Source organism: Sparus aurata, chromosome 23 (assembly GCF_900880675.1).
Source record: "Sparus aurata chromosome 23, fSpaAur1.1, whole genome shotgun sequence".
Taxonomy (NCBI): Eukaryota; Metazoa; Chordata; class Actinopteri; order Spariformes; family Sparidae; genus Sparus; species Sparus aurata.
Window position 1 is genome coordinate 2677060 of NC_044209.1, and position 21702 is coordinate 2698761.

Sequence of the window (21702 nt, forward strand, 5' to 3'; positions counted from 1 at the left end):
TCATTTTAACTAGTTTGCTAATCTGCAGATCTGTTGTACACACACATATTTGCATCCAGGTGTGTGTGTGTGTTTGTTTGCTCGTGTGATCATTTAAAAAGACCCTTGTGAGGAGAGTGTGGGGGGAGGCAGGGATCCACGGTGTTGGTTATGATTTATGACTCTAGTATCATCTGACTTTAATCCGGCATTCAAAATCAACTTCAGTGTATTAAAATGGAAAATCAATATTCTGCTTCCTCTCATCTATTTCTGTTCTGCTCGACAGCAGCAGCCTCAATTGGATTTTCTCTATATTGAGATGAGGACTGTGTAATGTCAGGGGGAGTTCCGAATGATTATTCAGATGCACATGAACGATACATGCGTGCACTACCGTAAATATATTATATTATATTATATTATATTATATTATATTATATTATATTATATTATTTATTGACCAAACACTTTGTTCTTGCGTCACGTAAAGCAGGCTAACAACCAAGTGTAAGTCTACCACTGCATGATAATAATAATAATGGTTATATTATTGTTATTATTATTATTATTATTATTACTACTACTACTACTACTATTGCTACTACTACTACTACTACTAATAATAATAATAATAATGATAATAATAATTTGAAATGTATTCATTTTTTACAATTATTGTATGAACAAAAATAATGATTAAATCTGTAAAAGATAAATACCTTGTCTATGTTTCCGCCGAGTTACACTGAAACGCACGTGCACCTAAATGGCGTTTGCCCTTTTTTTTTTCTCTCTCTTCTTTTTTTTTTGGATTTAGCAGAGACTCAGAGAAAAACAAGCGGCCCTCCCCGTGATGCTGCATTCATCTGACCGTTAATCTTTAACTCGTCCCGGGGCCCTTGTGCGGCCGGGTGCTCGCGCGCACCGGTAACAGTCCGATGAAGTGACCCAGAGCGCGAGCTCACGGTGGCGTGAAGGACGCGGCCGCAGCGCTGCATGGAAACAATTAATACATTAAAACTAAAAAGCACTAGTGAGGCACTTTCTTTCAGTTCGTCATTAACTCAGGGCGAAGAGGTCGGCTAGCGCGCGCACACCCACCCACACACACATACTGTTTCCTATTCTGCCTCAAAGGCATGAAGATTATATGTGAGTAATCGTGTTAAAGAAAACAGAGCTGGTTCGGGTAAAAACTCCAGCTTTACCTCTTTTCTGATACGAATGAATACACGTCTCGTTCTCATCTCGTTCACTTAAAGCTTGTTTTAATACCTTTACAGTTCTATAGTTACAGGCGCACAAACAACATGTGAAATGTGAGTAACTATTATTTTAGAAAATTCTACCACAGTGAGACAGCTGGGAATTCATCTTTCGTTATCCGTATTTCAAACGACTTTTCAATTTTAAGGTCTTAAAGTTTAATACATTATCTGACACACGCGTTTTAATTTGAAAATAAATAATACATAGATACATCACATTGGGTTGTGTTAATGTTTTATGACGTTTAAAAGCTTCTCTCTCTTTCTCTGCAATGTCTGAATTAAATATCTGATCTTAAAGAAAGCGCCAGTCAGTAAAATAAATATCAAAGGTTTAATTTTATAGTTCATTATTTCACAGTCATGTAATAAGTGAAATGAAGGAGATTTGAGTCTTGCCGGGGCCGAAATGAACCGCAGATGAACCGTGCAGTGCGTGTGTGCGCACGCGCGTTCCTTGTGTGCATCACCGCGCATTTGTTCGTCTGCTGTTTGCTGCGGGCCTGTTTTTCAGTTCGTCGCCATTCCTCGGACTTTACAAGGAGTCATAAACGGCCATAAAACCATAAAAGTCTCGAGCTCTCCCACACACACACGAAGAGAAAAAGAGCCATAAAGCCATAAAGCAGCAGTCCGACTCCTCCAGCTTTAATTGTCGATAATCTCTGAAGTTTCTCAGATTCCTGGAGTTCCTGCAGCAGCTTTGAACTGTTTACGCCGCAGCTCAATCCCTCTGATTCACTGCGGAGGAATATAGCGGGATAAACGCGCACATCTCCAATGAAAACCTCGCTTATTATAATAATTGTGAGCAACAGTAATGTCTTTGTTGCTTCGGATCACTGTTATTGGTGCTAATAGTGGTAAAAGTAAGATTATCGATCTATTTTAGTAATTGTAATACTCCTATTTCACTCCAAAATGTTAATCTGATCACTGTGAGGTCGATCGTATTGCTAAAAAACAATATGTAGGTCGCACTGCGTTATAGAAGCCGTCATAGTGCCGCTCGGCTGTAACTTAAACAAGGATATTTTGCATCCATACAGTATTTTCCAATAGGCTATAGAATCAGTAGTGTTCATATCTGCTGGACCACAGGATGAAATGAAGAACAGGAGAAATGAGAAATACACAAATTGGGCGCGTGTAGTTACGGTCTCCCTTTAAGGTATATCTCCTCTGATCGCTTTGTCTCTGTCCTTCACCCTCTCTGTCACATACACTGCCTCCCTCCAGCCGGACACACTCCCCGTGTCTTAGACAACTGACAGTTTCCAGTCTCAGTTTCCGGTCCTGGTTCTGCCGTTTGGTGCCGTTTGCGCCCCGCTTCACACCTGCGAACACAAACAACACGCCGCTCATTACGACGAGGCTACACGGACAGCTAGCACTTAGCAGGCTACTGTATGAATATTACGAGGCAGTCACATGATACTGTAGGAGAAAGGAGGTCACACTGCTGCCTTCAAGTTCTGCTGAATGTAGCCACGTTAGCCCTGAGGCCATGAATGGAGTATACTAGCCTATGGCTGATACGCTTAATGTTCACGTTTTCTGACCTTGTGTAGCTTTAGTTTTTGTGTTCATGGAGCACTATGTGGTTTTATTGAAGACATTAACAGAACATATTATTTTATCGTTAAAATCCTACATTTGGGATTGTAATATGTACAATATAAATTGAATGATAATACATTCCGCCCCCATAAGTGGATAAACAAGCTGTCCCCAGAGGAACGATGGTCCAAGAACACTGTACAAAGCTTGGAAGGTGGCAGGGTCTGCCAAGCACAAACCCATTCTCCTATACATTTCTTCCACCAATACTGCAGAGGGCTCCTTTAAAATACGTCATAATACAACTTCTAAATTATCAATGCGTCACCGACAAGATCCCACCTGGTGTTAAAGAGTTTACACTAACTGGATAACTCTCCTGTTATAGTTTAATGTAAGGTGATAAACTGCTAAAGGCCTGTCATTTTCATGTCATATTGCTGGATTATGTCAGTGGGATTGGAGCATGCTATGCAAACTGTACGGCTTCATTTTTGAATTCTTTTATAGAATTTCATCCTCAGCACCAAATGCTATTTGCTAACATCTGAAGCTGTTATCAGAGCCAATTCAATGTGTTATGGAGGATTTAATATCAGAAATATATAAACGTGTTAATCAAAATCAATTCAGTTGAAAGGCAGCTTGCATGTGAGGGGGGCAGGTTGGGCTAACATTATCCAAAACAGATCGCCTTCAGAGTTAACATACTTATGAAGAGTTACAAAACTTCATAATACCAGAAACACTTAAAGCTCACCTGCTGAGGCCTGTCATTAATTTACGCTGCGTGATACCGTTTAATTCAACACATGCTAAACACGTTTTAACAGCATATCAATCCAGTCTAGTTGTTTTACACACACTTCCCACTATGTCGACACACTCTCGTGTTGGCTCGAACTGCTCCAGTGGATAAATCTGAATATGTCAGAAAGTCATATTTACCCTGCAGGCAGCTGAGCAGGTACCACTGATATAATGCCAGAGCGACAATCAACACGAGACCTGACCAACTAATGCAAATGGGCTGAGCATGTATATAATAATAGCATTACCGTCCTGTGTGTCCCAGGCTGGAGACCATGCCTGTCCTGTCCTGTCCCCGCTGCTCATTAATGATTAAACCACAGTCAGCTCCAACACAATGCTGCTGCTTCCCGTTCCCACAAAGTAGAGAGGAAACTGAGCGTCCTGCCAGGGAGAGAGGAGAGGGAGCGAGAAGGGGAGAGACGGGTCAAAACACACGTTAGCAGGAGAGATCCCGTCGGTCTGTGTCATTCTGCACAGAAAGCGAGAGTCGAGGATTATCCTGAACCTTATTATCTGTCTGCCTGCTCCGAACACTCAATTTAAAAAGAGGGAAGACACGGAGGCATGGGAGAGGGCGGGAGGGCGAAGAAAAAGTAAAAATAGAGTCTTTGTCCCTATTTGTCAGGAAGACTGTCTGCAGTTCGGCCACGCAGACAAGTCAGAGCCTGTAGTACACCGAGGAAGACGCGGAGAGGGAGACTTATTTATCGCTGCCTGCGGTTATTTTACGACCTCAGCGACACATATTCCGTTTGTAAGTGCGAATGAAAAGCAGGCCGACTTAGATTTTCTTCAGTCTGTCTTTCTTCAGGAGGTGAAAAATTAGAGAGCGGAAAATTAGAAGCTGTGAATAGAGAGGACATGAAGGATTTCAGTTATCTTTCTTTTAAAACTTTATTTCCAAAGTACAAAACAGTAGCAGGCCCGTACAAGATTTCCTACTTTACTGTGTGTGTGTGTGTGTGTGTGTGTGTGTGTGTGTGTGTGTGTGTGTGTGTGTGTGTGTGTGCGTGCGTGTGTGTGTGTCCAGCCTGCTCCGGTGCTTTTTTACATTTTGGCTCCATAAAAAAAAAGAAAAACAACAATAATAATAATGATCATAAGTAGATATAACTAGAAAACTTCCATGCCAAAGGTATCAATAATCAGGTTTTAATCAGCCGTCGAGAAAACCCTTTTGCTCCAGTCCGAGTGTTTTTGGCCTAATACAGTTGAGTAAAACTTAAAGAACGTTTTTACCTATTAACACAAAATAGAATATAGCCTACATTGATTGTTTTATTTACTAATGTTAAAAAGAATAATATATAATAAACGATCAGGTGATACTTTCTTCAGTCTAAATGAGCTGTGTTTATTTACTGTCTAAACTTTAATTTTAACTTTCTTATTAATTGTAATTTTGGAATTATTGGTTGCTGTGCCTGATAACTTATAACATAGTTTTTTTCTCTGTCTCTTAAGGATTTAGCATGCATTTTTTAGACAAAGGTGACGTATTTGTGTAAATATATTTGACTTGAATAAATATGGCTCCGGTCAAAAGAATTTCGGGCGCCAATCAGTGTCAAGAAAACAGGCGAAAAATTGGGAAATTTTTGGGACTGTTTTCTTTCTTCTTCTCCTTTTACATTTCGACCTAATCAGTGTCACAGAACAAGAAAATAACTCACTGCACACATTGATCAAACCGGACCGAGTCCTGGATAACGCAACTGGAACTCCTCAGCTTTAAATGTGTACAGACAGCACCACAGCGGCCTGGCCGTTCTGACAGCAGAACCCGGGACAGAGCGGCAGATTATACTCAGAAAATCCCTTCCAAATTATCAATTACTCCTCCGATGGAGGAAATAACCTGCGGTACCGAAAAGCCTGCGGTAGGAGGAGAACACACACACACACACACACACACACACACACACACCACACACACACACACACATACTCACACACACACACGCACGCTCGCAAACACTGACCGGGTGGGGGGCATAAATCTACCCACCGAACCAAAAATACCAATTATAAATGTACAAACACTTCAATTATAGACGCGCATATCCCATATTATATTGTAGGCTAACTCTCTCTCTCTCTCTCTCTCTCTCTGTCTCTCTCTCTCTCTCTCTCTCTCTATCCCCCCCCCCCCTCCCTCTCTCTCACACACACACACACGGGACCACACATGACTCACGCGCGCTCCCGGCTGTGATTTACACTCGCCAAATTCATTTTAATGCGGTCGGTATTATCTGCAAAGCGCCGGGAATATGTTTTATTATTCGGTTGCCTCCGGTGGTGCAAGCAGCCCCCCACACACAAACACACACACACACACCACCGCGTCGGGGAGGGCGCGCGTGCGTGTGAGTGAGCTGCTGGGTTTTTATGGGTCCAACAACAGACGGAGGAAGACACACAGGGAGAGAAAAATCAATTTAACGCGCGGAGGATTCCGGTGTGATTGCGCAATCTCACCGGGAACCGGAGGAAGATTAGAAAGAGAGGTGAACTGAAAATTAGAAAGAGAGAAAGGGAGAGGGGGATTGAAGAAGGGAAATAGGAAAAAGGGAGAAGTGGAGGGGGAGAGAAGGGTCGCGGTAGTTCCCAGCCCCCCTCCTCTTCCTCCTCTTCCTCTCTTCAACGAAAGGAAAAGTGGGCCAGCGAATGCCAGGCACGGAAGCTTCCCATTGGTCAGTCTAAGGTCAGCTGGTCTCTGCCTCCCCCTTACACCCCTCCTCACCCCATCCCGTCTTCTACACACACACACACACACACACACACACACACACGCACAGAGACTTGTCCCCCCTCCTCTCTCTCTCTCTCTCTCTCTCCCACACTGGCACCCAGCCACCCAGATACCCCTTCCCCTCCTCTCACCCTCACCCTCCTCACCCCCTCCTCCCTATCTGCGATAAACTAAGTGATAGCAGCAGCCCGTCGGACTGTCGGCTATAAAACACAACAAATCATAAAGTGCAGGCAGGGGAAGGCAGAGGAAGGAGGACGGGAGGGAGAACCGTTAGCCGTTAGCCCGTTAGCCTCCTTCTACTCCTCCTTCTTCTTCAGCGCGTGAACGTTGTTATTGTGTTTGTTTCGTGCCCTCCTGTCCTCCCCTCTCCTTTTCCTCTCCTCTCCTCTCTTTTCCTCTCTTCTCATCCTTCTCCTACACTTTCTCCCGATGAGTTCGTATTTTGTCAACTCCTCTTTCCCGGTGACGCTACCGGGCACGGGTGGAGGCGGGCAGGCGGCGGCGGAGTCGTTCCTGGGTCAGATCCCGCTCTACTCGTCCGGATACGCCGCCGACCACCCGCTCAGGCACTACCCGGCAGCGGCCGTCACCGCTGCCGCGGCCGTAGCGTACGGCGCCAGCGGTGGCGGCGTGCACCAGGACAAACCGTACCCGTCCCCCTACTACCAGCAGGCTGCGAATGGAGCGTATGGCGGGCACCGTGCGGCGGCAGGAGTCGGTGTTGGGGGCGCAACCGGAGCCGGTGCCTGCGACTATGCCACGGCGGCAGCGGCAGCGGCAGCTGCAGCGGCGGCCACGAGCTTCTACCGGGACAAGGAGCACCCGTGCAGCCTGGAAGAGCACCAGCTCGCCCTGAGCCATGACGGCATGCACCGTAAAGCGGAGTGTGCGGGGCTGAGTGGCAAAGGGTTGTATGGAGAAACGATGGACGACAAACAGTCATCAACCCCCATTTATCCGTGGATGCAGCGGATGAACGCGTGCAACGGTGAGTGTCCTCTTCTTCCTTTTCTCTTCTTTCCTGTATATTTTATGACCCCCGTCATAAAAGTGACGTTAGTTTCCTCTGTCAGTCCCTCTGCTGTCTTTTCTTTCTCCCTTTCCTCCTCCTCCTCTCCCAGTAGCTGCTTTATGATCCCCGTTTGTTGGGCTGTCAGTCAGTCATGTGCTCGGTATTTTATTGTCCGTCATAAACTGGGTTTGTTTGGGCTGTAGCCCAGCTCCTGTTACTGTATGTGACCTGCTGACCGACGCTGCTACCGATCAGAGGGAAGAAAGTTGAGAGGAAAAGCCTGTCAGAGAGTGTTGTGGGTGAAAACAAGAAACAGAAAGATAGATAGACAGAGAGGTAGCAGTCTCCAGCAGACAGTTAGCCTCTCTTTATGTTTCTGCCTCATTCTTTTTATTTCTATTTAAAAATGTATTCTTCTTTGAGGGAACAGATAAAAAATGTGACATATGAAATAGAAAACTCTTAATAGCCCACTTTCATGAAAAATAAAAAAAAACGTGTTATTTTCTTTATACAAACCTACTATTTCCACACACCAATAAAGGGAGAACGGTATCACAGCTCCTGCTGCTATTTTTTATTCTCACAACTTCCCTTCAGTTATCTCATATGGAGCCCGTTAACTTCGTGTGCTTCCGCAGTCAGTGTTATACGACGGTATTAACCCAACAGATTAGATATTACAGTTGTAATCAGGCCTCGAAATGCTGCCAAGTTCGGAGTGAAAGTCAGATGTGCAAAGAGAATAATTTGATCTATCTGACTGTCCAAATAAACATACAGGTGTGTTGTTTTCCTACACCGATGTGTGAATAAACTACAGTAAAAAAAAAAAAACATAGTTTGAACCACTGCGCTGCCGAATGTCTTTGTTTTAACAGAGAAAAACGGCCTGTTGAGAGTCCAGTGATTAATGGTTTATGATGCAGGGCTACTGTTGTACAAAGCCCTGCAGGACACTCCGAGTTATGACAGATGAGGTGGAAACAGGCTCTGCCGCAAAGAAATATATAACGAATCAAACGCAACGCGGGCTATAAATGACAGTTGAAGATGTAAATGGCAGACGGAGGGAGAACAGAAGAGTCACAAAACCCATGAGTGCTCCTCCAAAGTCCGGTTCTCCTGACTTTTTCTCTTAATGGATATTTGGATTTAGATACGTTCCCTGAGCAGCGTGAGGTTCTCCATCCTTCCTCTGCATTTTCAGATCGATACAGAAACCGAAGCTGCTAAGCTGACAACATGGCCATTTGTTCACCACCGGGGGCCAAAATACAGTTAGTGAGGAGCAGAGGACACTAAAGCCCTGCAAGCTGATCCTCACTGAGGGGAATACCCACTGAAATCTGATCCTTACTTTACTTTGCACACTTCATTATATTATTATTATTATTATTATTATTATTATTATTATTATTATTATTATTATTATTATTATTACTATTATTATTATTATTATTGTTGTTATTATTATCAATTATAATGATGATAATAGTGTCGGCTAGAGCAACTAACTAGAACAACGCGTCTCTGTCCTCTTCACTGAATGCTGCTATTCAGCAGCAGGGTCATTAATATGTCATTACTAAAGTCAAATAGAAGGGTTGTTATTTTTAATGGCGTTCTGTTTTAGTTCCACATAAAATCAACTTTATAATTTCATCTTTCACATAATATAAAAAAATAAAATAACAAGTGTCTCTTTCTCGGGCTGGCTGGGCTAACATTTAACTGAAGAGATGCAAAAAAAAAAAAGGATTTCATAAATGGGCTCTTACTTGATCTGTCTGTAAAGCAGCTCCGTGTCAGAAACGCGCACTTTTAGAAGGAGAGGAGAGACAGTAATTGACTGGCGCACTGATTCACCGAGGGATTAAATTCTGACTTTATTGATCCACACTTGGCAGGTGGGAACAGAATAAATGATATTAAAAAAACGCGCATAAAGCAAGAGAAGGTGACTCAGTCTTCCTCTGTGTGTCACCAGGTTCAGTGTGTGTGTTATTGCTGTGGTTAAAGTGTAACTCTCTCTCTCAGGGACCTTCGGCAGCCCCGGGAGACGCGGGCGGCAGACCTACACCCGCTACCAGACTCTCGAGCTGGAGAAGGAGTTCCACTTCAACCGGTACCTCACGCGGCGGCGACGGATCGAGATCGCGCACGCGCTCTGCCTCACGGAGCGGCAGATCAAGATCTGGTTCCAGAACCGGAGGATGAAGTGGAAGAAGGAGAACAAGCTGATCAACTCCTCTTCTTCATCCTCCTCCTCTTCCTCTTCCTCCACGGTGAACGGCGCAGAGGAAGAGGAGAAACGGACGGAGTGAAAGCGGAGAAACAAACTGGTATAAGACACATGAAAGACGGTGAGGATGGATGGAAGGAAGAAAAGACATGCTGGTTAATCCCTTCACCTCCTGTCTCCAACTCCATCTAGACGTTTGTCTGATGTGAAAACTCTGGGAAAAAGTAGCCGACGTTTTGTTTGACTTTTTTTTTAAATCGGAGCAGGAGTGAAACATGTACTAGAGAAATAGAGGAAGAGGGTTATTCACTTTTTTAAACCCTCTTACATCGCCACCCACCAAAAAGAAAAAAATAGCCCCTGTTTCTGTACACTGAATTCGTCGCCCTTTGTTGTCTTAAAATTAGAAGATCATTTGACTCTTTAAAGGGACCATGTGACTGTGATAAGGACAGGTAATATTAACATAATGAATTTAAAAATGAACATAAAAAGAGGGGGAACGGTGGTGGACCAGTCTAAGGCGTCCAAAGTGTATTTAAAATACAATGAGTATCCCTACGCCCAACCGTGACAAACTGTTATAAGAGACAATTTCTTGTTGCATTCCAAGAAAATCACCCAACTTTTCTGGTTAGTTGTTATTTTTGTCAAATGTACTTCCTGTATTGCAGGCACTTGTTCTGAAGCTTTAGAACTCGACTTCGGGCTGTTTTACCCCGGTGATATATATATCTAAAAAAAATGTTCAGATTTTTTAAAATGTGTTGTGTATATTATCTTCAATTAAATGTGCGAACAAGTTCGTACACACGGCAATGTGGGACGAAAAGGCTCTTTGAGAGGTATATGTATGTCAAATGGTGTTCATATTTAAACTGTATAGAAATAAGCAAGGAAAAAAAATCACTCTGTCCGGTGGAGATAATGTAATTGCTGGTTTGGGTGGAGTAATTTAACATTTCCAGCTGTTTTACTCTACCGATATAGAGGGGTCGCGTGTCGGGAGGGGGGCGGGGGGTGTAAACCTACTGATGTTATTCTCCAAACTACCTAAAAAACGTTCAGGAAAGTGTATATTTTATGAATTTTTACATTGTTTGTTTATGTTAGTGTTTTGTCAAGTAATTACTTATACTACCTATGAGAAATGTTCAATAAAATGTAAAGCAGTGTACAGAGAGGCTGTTTTTGTGGGAAGAGCAGGTGACTCAGAACATGAGTTCAGTGTTAACAGTGAACACTGACAAGTAGAAACAGTTTTATGCTATGATTTAGTGGCCTACTTAGACCCGCGCATAAAGAATCGTAAACCTTTTACCCTCACTATTTGAAACATGCACGCACATATTTACGGCGTGGGCCAAGTAAGCGCACGCGGCGGGTCCGGAGGGGAAGTGACAAGGGGCGCGAGCTGCTGCCGATGGCTGGCTGAACTAATTGATGACCAGACCGAGGGGGAGAGAAAGTTGACCTGTCCTCGAGCCGGCCGGCCAGACACGTCACACATACACACACACACACTTCTCCCAGACAAAGTGGACAATGTCCTCGTGACCCTATGAACTCTACGTGTCCTCTGAGTGACCGGCGCGCGGGTCCCTCCTCTCGGCAGCAGCGGATTGGGTTTCAGCGATGCACGCGCTTATCTTTAGCAAATGATCAGCATTGTTACCGCATGCTGACATGAGCAGGCCCAGTACCGGTACACAACTCACAGCTAGTTAGCTCCCATGCAAGCGTTGTACTAATCAAGTCGACAGAAAAAATATGACCGTGTTTGTAACATGGCATATGTTAAATCAGTGTATATATTCTAAAGTGCTGAAGACACAATTATGATAACAATACCAACTGTACCAGCTTTTTAAAAACATTTTATTATCTTAGCATGTGCCCAACTTTTAGCACCGTTTATGTTATTCTAGTTGTTGTCCTGAGAATATACAGTAAAATCAGAGCAAGCAGGCCGATATTCAGTTTGCTGGAAATAAAAAGCACTCTCAGTTGTAGAGTGTACTGCCAGCGTAATAGGTGGCATAGTTTGTCATTTGTCAATCATTAATACCACAATGAGGAAATAAAATATTTTCAGCAGTGTGTGTGTGTGTGTGTGTGTGTGTGTGTGTGTGAGAGAGAGAGAGAGAGAGAGAGAGAGAGAGAGAGAGAGAGAGAGAGAGAGAGAGAGAGAGAGAGAGAGGGGCAGTGCGTTTAGAGATCAGATAATTTAATGCTCAGATCACTGATTGATTCAACTCCATGTACAGAAAAAGGTCGACTCATCATCGAATGATCTCCGCACATTATTACATGACAAAGTTAAAGCTCTCTATAACAGGGAGCTGACTTGATTTGGTCTGTTGTATCACACAGGCCTCTTTTTTTGGCTCTGATGACGCCAGGGTTGACGGTTCGATTCCCCGGCAATGAGAACGCCTGCAGTAAGGTGAACTGCTTGATGGCAGATGTTCTATGTTAAACACAGTGGAAGTGGTTTAACTGTGACCCAGAGGGCTCATTTTACAAACCAACACACACTCACTGCACACATATGGCAAAGAATGTTAAGGATCTTCGTTCGTCTGTCCTGTATGTCCTCCATTTACACTCCGTCCTCCAACTGTTCAGGAGTTTTAAAGAGCTGCTTTTAGACTCTGGCTCTGAGTGGATTCCGTCAGAGTGATGAAGCTGTTCCAGCAGACCTTAAGCAAGGCAAAATGTATAATAATTCAAGTTCAGCTTAAATATGAAAATATCCAAAACTTGAGCATTAACAGCATCTCAACATCTGTGCACAACTTGAAATAAGCATTTCAGTACTTCATAGATTGCAGTGAATTTTGCTTACATTTGTGAAGTGCCAGTATGGATATCTGCTGTTAAGTGGATGATTTTATCCTTAACCATGTGAGCAGAAGCAGATTTAGATTAGGTCGGCTCATTCAAACCCTGAATCCTGACCATCCTGAAACAAAACATCCCTATAACACGTAGAAAATGAGCACTGAGCAAAACGCTAAGCAGAATCTTGCTCCGGAGTGAAATACTCTGCTGTTTTTCGAATCTTGTATTCATTAAAATCAAACAACAACTGATGCTTCTTATCCGACCAAAAGACCCATTGAGCTGGTCCACTATACAGATTTTCAATGTGATGGTGAAAATCTAAATATAACGAGGGGAGTATGCTCAGAGGTGTGTGCCAACCGGGTCAGTGCCTCCTCCCCATCATCTCTGCAGCTTGCAGGCCATTCCTGGCACACTTTGGTTTCTCTGCTTTTGAACCCATCAGCCTGCTTTCAGGCCAAGTTGGCTGATGTTGATATCAAAACTTTGTGGTCAAATGATGAATCTGCTCGCCCCCTGTTGCTGCTGGTTGCAGTTGTTTTATTCTGCCTGGTTACTTTGGAATATTCAAGATGATTTCCATTCCAACTGCTGGTTTCCTTTGCCGACGCTCAGTGTGAGAGCAGCTGAGTGTCTGAAATGTGGCCTGAAACTGCACACACATCCCCCGCAGAGCGCATTCATTTGTATCATCTCACACACAAATCTGGAATTCTTCATCTGTCCCATGCTCTGGCACATGCACATGTGTGTGTCGGAATTACAAGGAAACATGCGCTCCCGAGTGCACGTTGAGGCCTATTACAATCTCAAGCATACACATACACGCGCGCGCGCGCACACACACACACACACACACACACACACAGGGCTGAAATGCATCCCAACCCGGGAATCAACAAATCATAAATCAGTAGATTTCCATCCAGTGTGGACGTCACAGATCAGGTTTAACATTCCTCCTCTGCAGCTGGAAGGACTAGAGGGGAGGCTGCAGGGAGAAAGAGAGATTGAGGGGAAGAAAGAAAGAAAGAAAGAAAGAAAGAAAGAAAGAAAGAAAGTGTGATGTGGATGGTGAAGTTATTCTATCTAAAAAGTGACAGTCAACTTCTGGTCACTGTATCAATGAATTGTCAGTGTACTGCCTTTAACTGAAGTCAGCATTTGCATCTGCAGTGTTTTTGTATAACAGGTCTTTCTGTGGTCGAGAAGATGCATGCGCACTGCAGTTGGCATGGTAGTGACAACAGTAAATACTGTAAAATATCATAAATACAGAAATAAATAACTAAATAGTATCGATGGCTGATGAGGGAGCTAAGGTGGACGCCTGGGGTAAATATTGATGATATTGTAAAATATATTTCAACGATAATCTTCTTACAGTTAACTGATTTGACTGTATTACTGTATCGCTGTTGTCGTACTGCAGCAGTGCACAGTGACGCAGTCATGCTCCTTTTCGACATTAATGGCGCACCTAATGGCGGGTTGTATCTGTGACACATCTTCTATGTTATTTTGTGAGTTTCAAGCTTTGTTTAATTATTATTGTTATTATTATTATTATTATTATTATTATTATTGTTGTTGTTGTTGTTGTTGTTATTAATAATAATAATTATCATTATTATCATGTTCTATTGATCTATGTAGACCTGATTGCAGATGGAAACTTTCAGTTGGCAGCCAGCATAGGTGGACTGTTATTACTACAGTCTACAACGTCTACCGTGTTGAATATTCCACTATTAACGGGTTATTTATTGCGGTGGACAGTCACTGGCTCCTAATTTCCAGCCTACGCGAAGGTCACTTAACAGGCCTGAGTGATGATGGAGAGACACATGCACTACACTGTCATACAGAGAGAGAGAGAGAGAGAGAGAGAGAGAGAGAGAGAGAGAGAGAGAGAGCATATTTTATAACAGCTCCATGAGACTATTTTTTGGAGTTTCTACTTTCTCCCTTCCTTTCCTCTTTCTGCCCTTTTTAATCAGTGCAATAAATTATGTCTGCAGTAGGTGGCGCTCTGAGCTCACCCGCGGCACCTCCAACACCAGAATAATGGGTGTGTGTGTGTGTGAGAGAGAGAGAGAGAGAGAGAGAGAGAGAGGGAGAAAGAGAAAGAGAGAGAGAGGGAGAGAGACTTACACAGAGAGAGAGAGAGTTTCCCCCGCCCATCCCTTCATCATTAGAAACCTCAGAGCATGAATTACCTCTCCAAAGTCATCGGCGAGAATTTACGACTGGTCAACAAAAGCACGTGACCGCCCCCCCTCCCTCTCTCTTTCTCTCTCTCTCTCCTCCCTCACCTCACCCCTCACCTCCCCCATCACACACACACACACACACACACACACACCCCTCAATCTAACACACTAACACACACCACCCCACCCCCATATTTGGACGGCGCATACATAGCTAAAAACGAAGTACAGTGCAACGCCATAATTCACTAATACATCATAAATCGTTGAAAGTACCCGCGTTATAACGACCAAGAGAAATCTAACAAATCAAGCGCCCCTTAGTACTCAACTGTAAGCCTGCAACTCTCTAAAACAACCTAAATGAGCTCTTACTTTGTAAACTCGTTCTCGGGGCGCTACCCAAATGGCCCCGACTATCAACTGCTAAATTATGGAGCCAGCAGCGGCGCAATGAACGGCGGGACGTACAGGGACTCTTCCTCAGCCACCATGCACCATGCGACGGGCTCTTACGGCTACAGCTACAATGGTATGGACCTGACCGTCTCCAACCGAGGAGGGGGGAGCGGCGGCGCCGCCAGTACCGGAGGACACTTCGGGGGCGGCTCGGTCGTAGGGGACTCCCTGGGCTTCGGCTCCCCCGCACCGGAGAGGAGCTTCAGACAGCCGCCCAGCTGCTCACTCGCTTCTGCGGCAGACTCCCTCCTGTCAACCGGTAATGGAGAAACCAAGCTGGGCACCCGGAGCTCGTCTCCCCGCTCGGAGCAACCAGGAAGCGGTAATCTCAGCTCTCCAAACCTGTCCTCCACGTCCTCCGGCGGCGGCGGCACGGCGCAGCGATTCACGGAGCTGGACGACGCGTCGCCAGAGACCGAGGACTTGCAGCACAACCGGGACAGCGGCCACGGAAACAACCCGCCGCCCAGGAGCGGGCACCAGCAAGTTGTGCAGAAGCAGGAGGGCGGCCCGGCGGGATCAGCCACCGGCAGCACGACGGGCAGCGAGGCTCAGCCACCCCAGATATTCCCCTGGATGAGAAAGCTGCACATTAGCCATGGTACATGCTGCTCTTGTGTTTACAGCTTATTAGCTCTGTATCATACAAGTTCCAGGGCAATCATATTCATAATGCTGGCGCAATACATTAAAGCCTATATGTTTGGACACATGGGAAGGTGACAGTTTAGTGCTTGTAGAAACTACACGGGGAGCTATGGTGCTCTGCGCCTCTTTGAATACACACTGAAGATTGTAGACTTATTGCTGCTATGATTTGAGTTGAGTAAATTGGCTACTTGAGAATATCTGAAAGACACATTCAGCCACCGCTCTTCGTAATTGTCCGCACTCTACCAAACCTTTTTCCACTGCGTCGATATAATATAATCGTATGACTGTCAAATATCAGCAAGCGTTGTGTTTAAACCTCTCCGTGATGCAACAGCTATCTGTTTTATTTTGCACACGTGCAGAATACGAAGACTTGCGAATATTTCAGTAGTTTTTACTTGTTTTTAGAAATCAGAGTTACTGAAGAGGACAGCTGGCCTCTCTCCGATTAACCAGCTGAACTTATGTATGTGCGTGTTTTCTCAGTGCATCAGGGTGCGATTCGTTTTGCATTTCCCTCCTGCTGAAGCAAAGGACGCCGGATAGTTGCCCCCTCACTATTTCCTCCCTCTTTTTTATTTTAGCGAATTCCACAAAAGCGTCATAAATCTGTCAGGGGAGAGGCAAGCCGAGCAGCAAAAGCCCAACAGGCTGAGGAGCGCAGACAGAGCCGGGTGGGAAAAGAAAAAAAAGAGGAAGAAAAAAGAAAAGAGAGGCCAGGAAGGCTTTGGAGGCTGTTGCTCCTTTGAAAAGTGAAGCTTTATTACGTGTGGGAACTTTATTAGGGAGGTGAGGGAGAGGACGGGACAATAAAACCCTGAAGGGGTGAAAAGGGGGAAATAAAGAGGGTGATGGTGAAGAGGGCTGGTTAAAAAAGAAAACAGGGCTGTGACAAATAAAAGCGAATGTTTTAGCGTATGCTGTGGAGTGGAAATGGCAGAAATAAAACGTGTGAAGAAAGAGTGCTGTCAGAACATGGGACGGTTTTAGACGCCGTTGTTGCGCCTTTGCGCACGATTATTCTCATATACCAGTGAGGTAAATCAACCCTCTGTGTCTGTGTATGTGTGTGGGGGTACAGAGGGGGGACACAATCATATTAACACCTGTAGCTGCAATAAACTCGAATTCAAAGCTGAAAACCCGCAGACAACACCATCTGTGGAGAATAATGTCCGTCTGAAGTATTGGTGGTTCTGGTATTCTATATTGTATAATAATGTATTCTAAAGTGTTAAAGGACTTTTTTTTCCTTCTCCCGCCAACAGTTTGTGCGCATTTCTAAATGGTCACCAGTTTATACATGTTGGTGCATCAAACGAGCCCTCTAACCGCCTTTTGTTCGCTCCAAACCCTCAGATATGACGGGCCCAGACGGGAAACGGGCGCGGACGGCGTACACCCGCTACCAGACTCTCGAGCTGGAGAAGGAGTTCCACTTCAACCGGTACCTCACGCGGCGGCGACGGATCGAGATCGCGCACGCGCTCTGCCTCACGGAGCGGCAGATAAAGATCTGGTTCCAGAACCGGAGGATGAAGTGGAAGAAGGACAACAAACTGAAAAGCATGAGCCTCGCCACCGCCGGCAGTGCCTTCCAACCCTAGAAATAAAAAGATATATATATCATCCATCAGTCCTCTTTGGAGAGGTTACTACCATGTGCAGGCTTCCCAGGACGAGATAAAATAAAGAAAACTTGAAGAAAAATAAAGAAGAAGCCAGCAGAAATAGAGCAAAAGGAGACAACAGTGATGAAGAAAGATATATAAGAAGCAGATTCCAAATCTAGATTTTACACTTCCTATCATCAGTTGAGTACTGTACAGCAGCGCAGCACTTTTATTTGTTCGGCATGTTGGTCCGTGGTGTTTTAGGGCAACGTAAAAAAAATAATGACTGTGGTACTTGCTCTTGTAAAAAAAAAAAAAAAGTTAGTGTTCCTGTATGTTGTCGTCGTTTTCGAATAGCTGTTCGTCGGAGATGAGTCGAGATAAGGAAAGGATGGATAATGCTACCTAACGAAGTTTCTACCTACATCCTTCCTTACAACCTTGCTACCTACTTGTTGTTTAATGTCTGAATATCGTTTTAATGTGTCAAGTGCGATGTTTTGTAATGGACAAGGTGCTCTCTCGAGAAGTTAGCATGTGAGCTCTTATTGTAAGTTATTTACAGCCAATAACGCGAGTATAGTCTTCTAGTTTGAGTCCCCCCACCCCCATTCTGATCTGCTCCTATTTTTATTGAGGAAGCAGAGAGGGTGTGTGCGTGTGTGTGTGTGTGTGTGTGTGTGTGTGTGTGTGTGTGTGTGTGTGTGTGTGTGCGTGTGTTCGTCCAAAATCACGTCTCTGTATCATCCACATAATGTTGTGTATAGCTTTATTAATCAAAAACGTGTAACTGTATATTATTGTTATTATTATTGTAATTATTGAATCCATGTTTCAGAAAGGATGTATATAGATATATATTGACATTTTTAAATGTGACCAGATGGCTATTTGTAGATGTAGTGTGTGTGTGTGTGTGTGTGTGTGTGAGAGAGAGAGAGCGAGAAAGAGAAAGAGAGAGAGTGCGTGTGTGTGTACGCATGTAAAAGACATGGCTACCGTCCTGTGAGGCCTGTAAGCTTTCTGCCAATGAGCTTTTTGTATTTGTTTGTAACTTGGAGTAAAAAAAAAAACAACAAAAAAACAATAAAGTGCCCCATACTCATCCGAACCAGACTGACTCAACCAGCTGCCGTTGGTGATGTACCAAACTGCCGCACAAATGGCTTAACTGGGGTTTAAATCATGACATTCACACGAGCCAAAAGTTTTATAAGTCCTCAGCCTGTGCTGCCGATGAAACCGGTGAAAACCAATCATTCGGGAATATTTGCGCTAGTTGCTGTTAAGAATTTATTGTGAATCATTTCATATGTCATTATGTGTCTCGGGACGACACCAGCTGCCCGCTGCCAAGTTCTGAGCTCCGTGTGTCGTTTCATAAAGACTATTCGGCTGAGAAATAACCCCGGGTAATGCGGTTTGATTCGGATTAAGCCACATGTGGTTCTGGTCTAAGTGTGTGACCAATCTCGAGTCAAATACTTGTACAAAATTCACTTTCTCCGATACTTCTGACCCAACTGCATCGTGCGTGAAGACGGATCAGATCCTATCCCTAACACCCGTCCACAGGCCTGCCGTCGGTTTTCCAGGCCTCACCATGACCCTGAATGCGACAAGGCTGCTGTTGGACCTCAACAGCATCACAGCACCGCGCTCACCAAGAACTAAACACCCTGAATAAAACACATACATGCACACACAGAGAACAGACACACAAAGGCCAATTTTCATCTCTGCTGACCAAGTCTGACAAGACAACAAACTACCCGCGGCGGACAAATTGCTCACTTTTCTCTAAACGGCCTCCCTTTCCGTCCTAACGGAGGCCACTCCCGGCCAAATTAGGTTACCCTCTCCCGGTCTCCAAGTGTAAACAACCAAGTGAACTTTTAAACTCACCGACTGATGCTGCTGTAGTGTCCCTGCTCATATACGTCTCTATTTCTGAGCTGATTTGGGGGGGGCGGGCACGAGGTCCTGGTCCGAGCCTCATCTGGACACAACCGCTATCTCCTGCTTCCTGTGTGTATGTGTGTTGAGATATTTTTTTTAAAGTGAAGCCCCCCTGCTTTGAGCCAAACTATAAAAAAAGAAGGCAGCTTTGACATTTACATGTCAAACGGATGAGGGTTTTTATCTCCAAGTTGGATCGTAAAGATCAGGCCTGGCCTCAGACCGATACCTCTCACTGGCTCTCCTCTGGTCACGTGGGGTCCATAAAGTTAGTTTTATGGTTTTGGGGAGTTGACAATGTACTATATATTTCACATTCTAGAAAGCAAGTGACGGTTTAACGGCTTCGCGGGGATCCTAAAGGGGTCAGTAAAGTAGAGACAGAGCTGTAGAGGGAGGGAATGTGTGTGTGTGTGTGTGTGTGTTGAGAGAGAGAGAGAGCAGGCCACGACTACCGGCCGCTGTTCCTCCTCGGTTCACACGCGGTGCCCGGCTAGTCTGCGGTGGTCTGTGCGCTGGGAAAACCCGGTGGAGAGAAAGAGCCAGGACCCACAGTAAGTAGCGTTCTTAGACTTGTCTGTGAGTGGAAGCTAAGGGGTGGGTGGGTGGGGGGGGGGGGGGGGTCTCTGTAATTGCCTTGTCACTCACTCATCGCTGTATTAACGCGCTCACTGGGTGCCGCGAAGCTCCGGTGTATTTGAGATATCTGAGAGTCGTTGTTATGGCTGGTCCGAACTGTGCGACGGTGATGGCGTCACAGACGGAGTCAGATGCTGCGTGCGTGCACGTGCGCAGTTGTGTGTACATGTGTACGGCCACCAGCACGAGCTTTAGTCAGTGCGTAATGACGACGCACAGGCACTCCGGAGAGTATGCTGATGTGGTTCCGAATGTGGAGAGGTGTCCAGCAGCAAACACTGTGTGGTTTACATCAGTACTGTGGTTTTAAACCCGGGTGTGTCTGCGTGCACGTTTATGACACACTAAAACTTGCAAAATAAAAAGTCATGTTAAAAGGGAAATAATCATCGGTGAGAATGATGCAGAGACTGTGTAAAAAGACTACTTTCAGGGTTTACGCACCTTCTACATAGGCTTGTTGGAGGGCTTGAATAATGCATTCAGTGAACAGACCCAAAGCAGAATTTGGTTGTTTCTTACATGATTTCTGAGTGTGGAACTGGAAGTGTGGTGATCTTCTGTCTCTTTGGATCAAAGGGACAATGTATGGCAAATAAAATGTGAGGTGAATCCATTTTTTTCCTTGGTGTTTCTAAAAGTACATCCTAAATGAAGCATATCATGTCATTGTGCGTTTGTTTTTTCTCTTTTACGCCGTGCCAGCGTGTGGTTGGAAAATGCCCGTGTGTGCTAACATTAACCAAAATGTAAATGGACAAGGACAAACACACACAGACACACACACACAGCTTGTAGTGATATGCGTCCTTGGGCACAAGAAAATCTTTGTCCGTCACCCGCCCTTGCATTTTCCAGGCAGGATGGGTGTGAGTGAAAAAGCGAGCGTCGTGGATACAAACGTTCCCAAGGCTCACCATCAGAGTCCTTGCAGGTTATTTCACACCAGAGCTTTGGCCTGTTCTTTGATTCTTAGCAAAGACATTCGCGCACACACGCACGCACGCACACACAAACACACACACACACACACACACACACACACTGCCTAAACCAGCTCTAAGGCAGAACTCACGGAGCAAATCTAAACTCTTTGTTGTCTTAACGTGCTTTGATATCAGGTGCTACCAGAACAGTTTTGTATCCACAAAGGCAAGAAAAAAAAATCTAAGCTGAATCAAATAGAAGTGAACGTGTTTATAACAGATAAAAAAAATACGCTGATGGAATGCAAACACTGGGCTGGAATCAATTCAATAATCGATAAGTTATCAATCAAGAATTCAAACACGTGACCTATCCATAGGCTCAGCCACTTTAACTTAAATCCCTTTAATAAAAGCGACACCCGAGTTCTTCACAGGGACTGTGTCAGACAGTCTTCAAGTCAGATTCAGCAGCCCAGCGCACGTCTGAAAACGAGGTGAATGAAATCAGCTCACACACATAACTATCAGTATTAAATATTAACGGAATTCTCTCTAGTGATCGGCTACTAATCAGGCCAAGCGACACTCAAACTGCTTATGGACTTCTGATGCAGCATTTAAACCATGTAACTCCAAAATACACCAGTCGAGTGTGAGAGTAATATAAAATGATCTGTGGGCTTCAACACATATCCATTTAAAATTACGAAGAAAATATGGAGCAACATATAATCTGACATTTAATTTATCC

General features: G+C 44.6%; 3 protein-coding genes and 1 long non-coding RNA gene across 8 annotated transcripts in view; 3 read left to right on the top strand and 1 right to left on the bottom strand.

Annotated features, from left to right (window-relative positions):
• Positions 1–21702, top strand: part of hoxb3a (homeobox B3a) — an 89967-nt gene that overhangs the window by 4402 nt on the left and 63863 nt on the right. The window contains exon 1 of one of the 4 annotated variants that reach the window (XM_030406665.1): positions 19810–19937. The exons of 2 other annotated variants lie outside the window; for them this stretch is intronic. The gene's annotated coding sequence lies outside the window, so the exon portion shown is untranslated. Of the gene's footprint in view, positions 1–19809; positions 19938–21702 lie in introns of those variants that run through there. One more of the 4 variants, XM_030406660.1, reaches the window with a different exon arrangement.
• LOC115574967 (uncharacterized) lies at positions 792–19473 on the bottom strand. Of its 2 annotated transcripts, XR_003982600.1 has the most exons (3): positions 19330–19473; positions 3869–4004; positions 792–2587 (listed from the first exon to the last, which is right to left on the bottom strand). It is a non-coding gene; the product is annotated as an uncharacterized LOC115574967 (long non-coding RNA). The 2 variants fall into 2 exon arrangements; XR_003982599.1 differs by lacking the exon at positions 19330–19473 and having other exon boundaries at positions 3869–4289.
• hoxb6a (homeobox B6a) lies at positions 5791–10815 on the top strand. The gene is made up of 2 exons (XM_030406676.1): positions 5791–7369; positions 9434–10815. Exons 1-2 carry the CDS (start codon positions 6811–6813, stop codon positions 9718–9720), a joined length of 846 nt encoding a protein of 281 aa, XP_030262536.1. The 5' UTR covers positions 5791–6810; the 3' UTR covers positions 9721–10815.
• On the top strand, positions 14898–18538 carry hoxb5a (homeobox B5a). Its single transcript, XM_030406675.1, has 2 exons — positions 14898–15758; positions 17171–18538. The coding sequence occupies exons 1-2, from the start codon at positions 15062–15064 to the stop codon at positions 17416–17418; spliced, it is 945 nt and encodes a 314-aa protein (XP_030262535.1). The 5' UTR covers positions 14898–15061; the 3' UTR covers positions 17419–18538.

Excerpts from the sequence above, each read along its gene's own strand:
- hoxb5a (XM_030406675.1), top strand. The coding sequence starts at position 15,062 with ATGAGCTCTTACTTTGTAAACTCGTTCTCGGGGCGCTACCCAAATGGC. Across the intron at positions 15,759-17,170 it reads AAAGCTGCACATTAGCCATG|ATATGACGGGCCCAGACGGG; the intron begins GTACATGCTGCT and ends CCAAACCCTCAG.
- hoxb6a (XM_030406676.1), top strand. The coding sequence starts at position 6,811 with ATGAGTTCGTATTTTGTCAACTCCTCTTTCCCGGTGACGCTACCGGGC. Across the intron at positions 7,370-9,433 it reads GCGGATGAACGCGTGCAACG|GGACCTTCGGCAGCCCCGGG; the intron begins GTGAGTGTCCTC and ends TCTCTCTCTCAG.